Raw genomic sequence first — 6499 nt, 5'->3', positions numbered from 1 at the left:
AAGAATTTCTTTCTGACTTTCTCAAACCTCTGCTTTTGTGAGCCTCTTAGCTCCGTACTCATTTCAGCTTCTTTTTAGCGTAACCAAACGAATCCACTGAAATACAAGGGTGGTCAAGGGTCTTCACTAGACCCTGTAATGGCTATGGATCCGGCAGGATAGACCACTCCACGTGACTTTCCAGCTGGGTGGCTGGGTGTTAATTCATCAGGAAGGAGCCATGTGTCAGGCCCCTGCTCAAAGTCCCTAGCTCCTACCTTGGCAGCTCACACATTCTTGTAGTCATGAGAGTCTTCATTTGACATCTCTTCTCCATGTTTCATCTGACTGTTCTCACTCTGTGCAGATGACTGATAGGCCACATAATCCTTTAAGGCCAGGAAACTCCCTGACTGCATGACAGGTTGGATGTGGGTCTCTGGACCATCTGTCCTGCCCTCTACATGGTCTGTGTTTGAGGATGTGGCTTCCTTCTCCTCCCGCTGCTGGTTTCCACTGGGATCTGGTGGTACATTTTCATAATCTCTGCAGCACTGAAAAGTTCCCCAGGGCTGCTTCCCTTGGATGGTCTCGAGATCCAACACTGCCATGTTGACATAATCATTTGAGGTCTGAGAAGACCCTTCGCCATCGTTGAGTGGATAACTGCTCTCAGTTCCTGGAGACCCCAAACTGGTGTAGTCACTGGCGTTCCCACAGCCCTCATCTATTTCTTCAGTCAACTCCAGCACCTTGGAACTTGGGAGGATGAAGAGGTTCCCAGGAGGGCTGTTGGTAGAAGCTAAAGTCTCAGCAATCTCCTTTGCTGTGGGGATATTGACATAATCTCTTGAATCCTCTGAAGAAGTGCTTGGGCAATCTCTTGAAGCTCTGACATTGACATAGTGCGCTGAGGGAGTGAGGTTTCCATACATCTGGAGCCCCATGGTATTGTCATAGATGCCCACTGCATACCCCATGGCATGAGTATGGGCTCTGTGCACATGGAGGGCATCACCTGCTTGGGAGGGCTATGAGTAAGAAGAAAAAGCCAGTGACAGGATAGAAGTAGAAACATGGACAAAACCTTTCTTCTTCCCTGCCCAGTACTACTACATCTAATGGTTCTTCCTCTCAGTTCTTCACTTTGGAGAAAAGGTCTGAATCAGGGATCTCAAACCTCAAGGCTTCAGATGCTAGGTAGGAATAAGTGAAGTAGGCTGAGTTTAAGGAAAGCAGCAGTGTAAATTTGACAATAAATTGCAACAGATTTTTGGCCACACTGTGGGGTTTCAATGGGGAGTGGGGGAAGTATTAGGAATTGGAGAGAGCCTGCCACACCCCAGAGCACACTGAGGCGCGGCATAGTGGTTAAAGGTAGAGGCTTAGGCTCAGACTGAGGGTGCAAGTCCCAGGCCTTACCACTCTGTGCTCAGTTTGGGCAAGTTACCTAATCTCACTGTGCCTTAGTTTCCTAACTTATAAAATGGGTATAATCATAATAATATCTACACCATGAGGGTTTTGTGAGGAGTAAATGGATTACGGACCGTAAAGTGTTTAGAATAGCTCCTGGCACAAAGAAAACACTAAAAAATGCTTGTTGTTATATTAGTATAGGGGCAGCTGACACGCAGGTCAGCTGCTTATGGCCAATTAGAGATGCTAGTCTGTTGTTTCCAGAACTTCTGATTTTCAAGAAAAGCTGGACATCTGGACTTTAATATGAAATCTTTTAGGTTTTTGAATGTTGCCAACTGGTTCAAAATGTCCTTCAAACACTACAGAGTACAATCCAAACATGTTTGTGGGCTTAAGCCAGTTTGAAATCTAAACTCTAGATGCAAAATTCCCTCAGGGCCCCCCTGAGTCCTAGAAGTCGCTTTAGCAGTGGAGTTTCCTCCGCTCTTCCTTTTATCAGCCCCTTAGACTTGCTGCCCCAGGAAGTTTTAGAAGCAGGAGCAGAGCCCAAGGATGGGACATGCAAGAGGAAGGGGAAGCAAAGGTGGCAACATGGAGCGGCCGCATGGTAATCAACCTAAGCCCCTGGGTGAAGAAAGGCTAGGTAACAACCGAATTAGCAGCCGCTGCAGCATGGCTGTACTTACCCAAGGATGGTCACAAAACCAAAGGAACTGATTCTTTTAACAAGCTAATGAGAACTTATCTATGGAAATAAGCACCCTGATCTTCAAAATAGTCCCTCTACTGTCTCTGGTGTGACTCCTCCTGGGGAGCTGCCTTCAGAGCCAGACTACAAGACACAAGGGATTATTGTTATTAATTGTAATGGTCCCCTTGTAACCTCAAAGGTATCCCCGACGTGCTCAGTGTTTTCTACACCAGTTACAGTGCTGAGTGAACTTACGAGTATTTCTGCTATGGAGGAGGATTGAAACAATTAGACATAGGCTCAGAAGTAATTGTCAAAGTAGGCCTTTAAGAGTATTTTGAGTACCAACAGCACTGTTGGAATATTTCGGTACCCTCCCAAGGTGATTACTTTGAAGGGGACAACACTCATTTGGAAAACACATTTCAGTTCTAACATCGTGTCCTTGAATACACGTGCCCTGGTGCCTTTCCTAAAATCCCAAGTGCTTGCTCCTCTCTTTCTAAATTTTTTGCCTTGGGTGGTAGGGAAGTCCTGAGGCTAGTCTTCCCAATTTATTAATAGGGCCTCGGGGGTGGGGGGCAGGCGGGTGGTGTGTGTGTGCCAAAGGACATGCTGTTTGCAGAGGCTTAGAGCCAAGACCTAGCACTCTTGCACTTCAGCTCTTCTGCCAGAGACATATCATTTCTCCCAAACGGGTTGTCATTTCACTTGGCTCTTACCACATGCTCGGAGGGAGGGCTGTCAGAATTTCTGGAGAGGAGGCTCTCGGTACTGAAAATACGAATACTTCTTGACGGATGTCTTCCTGAAAGGACAGAGAACAAACCCTGAACGTAGTCAGCCAGTCCTCCGAGTGCTTCAGCCTGTACAATTCCTGCATCTTGGGTGAAGTGGGTTTGTGTGATGTCTGGGATTTGGGGCCTGGCGTTCTGTGGGGAGAGGGTCAGAGCTACAAGGATGATGTGCTAGGAGACCTGGAACCCTCCTCGGCTAGCTGAGGACAAAAGGACACTAGCACAGGAATTGAGGAGACTGGGAAAGAGGCTCCTGGGGCGAACCCTCCTTGCCTTGAGGCTGGAGGCCATTTTCTCCTTCTGTATGTCTTTCCCAATGCTAGACGTACCCAGCTGTCGCCTGCTAACTTACGTCAAGAAAAACCAAAGCTGCTGTCTATGTAATCAAACCATAATGCTGTACTCCATAAACTTATACGGTGATGTATGTCAATTTTTTATCAATGAAATTGGAAAAAGAAACAAACAAAACCCCCAACCCAGATGACCTCCCGCTCCCTTCTTCGAGCTCTCCAAGCCCCCACTGGAGTTGCATCTTGCAGTCTATCTATCCCATTCTCTCTCATGCTCCCTGAAGGGCAGAAAGGTCTGCAACTTTAGAGAAAGTTGCGTCCAGGTGAGAGGTACATTCCGGGGGTAGAAGTTCTGTAGGTCTGGACTCCATGGATTAGAAAGAAAAACCTACCCAGCTCTTCTTGTCTTCGGGGCAAGAGGTCATAAATATTTTTGGCTCCTTGTCTGGGTCGAGGCAGAGTCAACAAGGGCATGACGGTAACTTGGAAGTAAGGAACTCGCCCTGCAAGGCAATGAGAGACACGGAGGTCATGGCTGGGCCCAGCTGCACAGAATGCGGGGCCCCTTGGGGATGAGATGGTCCCTGAAAATATTGCCCACCCTCACCATGTATCATGAAAAATACGTTTTCAGACTTGACCAATTCCCTTTGAGCTAGAAGCATAGGGGACTCAGTGGACAGAAGCAGGGCACAGGGATACCAGGGCAATGACTTTCGAAATGGAACTCCACTCAGCACTGAGCCTTATGGAGTCACAGCTTAGGATCCCAAGGGAGACGATGACCCGTGTGTCAGGTAAGAACAGAGGACTGCCCAGCTCAACAGTTTATCTCTGGAGGGTAAACTGGGCTTTAAATACCAGGCTAGTTGATTGATCCTAGTGTGTCTCAACTTCGGACAAACAAGGGACTCACACTTCTTCCATTTGCTCCAGTTCCACAGGATGCAGAAAACTGCGACAACCAGGAGGATGGCAAGGAGTCCCGCAAACCCAGAAAAGATGCTGCTGTTGTGGTCTTTAGCTCTGCGAGGAAAACCAGACGCCATGACCCAGCCATAGGAGGGTGGGAAGTTGGAGAAGATGCTTCCTTTAGGAGGTAGGGCTTGAGGATTTGGAATGAGAGCCCGGTGAAGGAAACTGAGGTGGGCTGGGCTGGATGGTGGAAGAGAGGGTCATCTTCCCTTGGAGAGAGGGAAATAGGACATGGGAGAAGGGACCTATCCTTTTTGAATGCCTACTGGATGCCAGTGTTTTGCATGTGAACCTTATTTAATCTGTACAACAATCCCATTTCTCTTTGTGACCAAGGAATCCGAGAATTAGACTCAGAAAGGTAGAGTAACATGTCAAAGATCACACAGGTAGGAAAGAGCATGATGGAACGTGAGTCTAGGTCTGTTTGGGCCCAAAGACTCTTCTTTCTATGGCTTCACACTGTCTTCCAAACTTGTAATGTCAAGTCCACCTGCTCCCGCTTCCCCCATTCGCTGCTCCTGGGCTTTCTGTCTTGCCTGAAGGAGAAGATTACCCAACTTACAATTAGGGAGCAGCTCTGGGACAAGAGTTCATGTTGCCTGCACTTGAATAACCCCTGTAGCACCAACTTGTGGAGCTGGTCTCCAAGCAACACTCTGTTGTTCTGCGGAATTTAGCAAATGCACGGAGCAAGTTCTGGGTTACTTGCAGTTCCCAGGCAGGCACGGAGTTACTGCTCTGCTTTGCCTATAAGAAGCAGCCAACTGATGTTACAGAAGGACTCACTAGCAGACCTGCTCCCCCAGATACTAGAAACCAGGTCATCTATCAGGGAAGATTTTTGTCCTCCTGAGTTCTAGGCTTGTTTACCCAACTCTGTATTGGACATTTCCACAAGGTTGCCTAATAGACATTTCAAACCAAAAATGTCTGGAACAGAACTCCTGCTCTCTCCCCACAAACCTGCCCCTCTGGTGTTTCCCATCATCTAATGACTCGGCCAAAAACCTTGGAGCCATCCTTGAATGTTTTCTTTCTTTCACACCCCACTTCTAGTTAACCAGCAGACTCTGTCTGCTCATCCCTGGGCATCTATCCAAACCAGTCACCTCTTGCTCCTCCATTACCAGCACCCTGGTCTGAACCACCGTGCATTCCATGTGGACCTTTGCAAGAACCTCTCTAATGGGTCTCCTTGCTTTCACTCTTGGCCCCAACACACTATCTTCATGCTCGGGCCAGAGTGATCCTCTAAACGGTAAATCAGATCACGTCCCTCCTCTGCTTGCAACCCCCCATGACTTCCTATCACACTTGGGATAACATCCATAGTCCCTACCCAGTGAGAACTTCATGGCCTCTTCTGTTCTGGCTTCTGCCTGCCTCTGACCTCATTTCCTACCACTTTCCCTCTGACCTTGACCTCCAGGACTCTGTGCTGTTCCTGGCAAAGCAGTCTGGTCTCTCAGACCTGCTGCTTCCTCTCCCACAGCTCAGTCCCTCATTTCACTCAGGTCTCTTCTGAAATGTCACCTCCTCAGACAGGTCCTTCCTGGCCACACCCTCCCTCGTACTCTCAGTCCTCTTACTCTGCCCTGGTTTTTCCTCAGAGCACTTACGACTGACTGACATTATGTTATCCATGCATTTGTTCATCTGTTTCTATCTGACTCTCCCACTTGACTGTAAGCTCCAGGAGGTCATGAACTTGTCTGTCTGGTTCACCTGGTGCCTGGAACAGTGCCTGGTACTCAGTAGGGGCCTTATGAATATTTGTTAAATGAATGAATGAGTAAATTATCAAACAAATGAATGAATATAGAGATAGGATTTTTTTGCCGGGGGAGTTGCAGGGTTCTGACATTTTATGAATTCATTCCCCATCAATGCCTCTGTCCACCTGCAAGTGACATGTATTTGTTTGTCATGGTAATGATACTTACCGCCCCAAACTACAGTGATTTAAAATTTATTATTTTGAGCTGTGCTGTTATGATAGCACTGAAACTTATACCTCCCACTGTCAAAGTTTCAATGGCTGATGGATTTTTTATTTAATATAATATTGAAGTTTTAGCTGTAAAATTTACATCTACGATTAGTTCTGTGGGGTTTTATGTTCTAAGGATATATCTTTATGATATCTATGATTCCATTTTTATTCATGGCAAGTTTTTAGGGCCTAAAAACACATGAAAAAAGTGGGCTTTCTGTTTCCATCAGAGTGGGAACTAGTTTTTGTTTTTATTTCTTTGAGGAGTGATTGGTGGGACCTGAGACAGTAATGATCGAGGACAGCAATCAGGACCTCTGAGCGTGAGAAATCCAACCAGGCTGGC

The 6499-nt window shown here is 47.1% G+C and overlaps 1 protein-coding gene across 1 annotated transcript; it reads right to left on the bottom strand.

Annotated features, from left to right (window-relative positions):
* Positions 1-252: 252 nt before the first annotated feature.
* On the bottom strand, positions 253-3656 carry LAX1 (lymphocyte transmembrane adaptor 1). The gene is made up of 3 exons (XM_030872709.2): positions 3575-3656; positions 2815-2900; positions 253-1010 (listed from the first exon to the last, which is right to left on the bottom strand). Exons 1-3 carry the CDS (start codon positions 3654-3656, stop codon positions 267-269), a joined length of 912 nt encoding a protein of 303 aa, XP_030728569.2. The 3' UTR covers positions 253-266.
* Between the last annotated feature and the right edge of the window lie 2843 nt (positions 3657-6499).

Source organism: Globicephala melas, chromosome 1 (assembly GCF_963455315.2).
Source record: "Globicephala melas chromosome 1, mGloMel1.2, whole genome shotgun sequence".
Lineage (NCBI taxonomy): Eukaryota > Metazoa > Chordata > Mammalia > Artiodactyla > Delphinidae > Globicephala > Globicephala melas.
The sequence above is the reverse complement of the archived record's forward strand: the minus strand, read 5'-3'. Positions and strand labels throughout refer to the sequence as shown.

Coding starts and splice junctions, on each gene's coding strand:
- LAX1 (XM_030872709.2), bottom strand. CDS start 3,656: ATGCCCTTGTTGACTCTGCCTCGACCCAGACAAGGAGCCAAAAATATT. Junction 2,901..3,574: donor CCGAAGACAAGAAGAGCTGG/GTAGGTTTTTCT, acceptor CTGTCCTTTCAG/GAAGACATCCGTCAAGAAGT. Junction 1,011..2,814: donor GCCCTCCCTCCGAGCATGTG/GTAAGAGCCAAG, acceptor TCTTACTCATAG/CCCTCCCAAGCAGGTGATGC.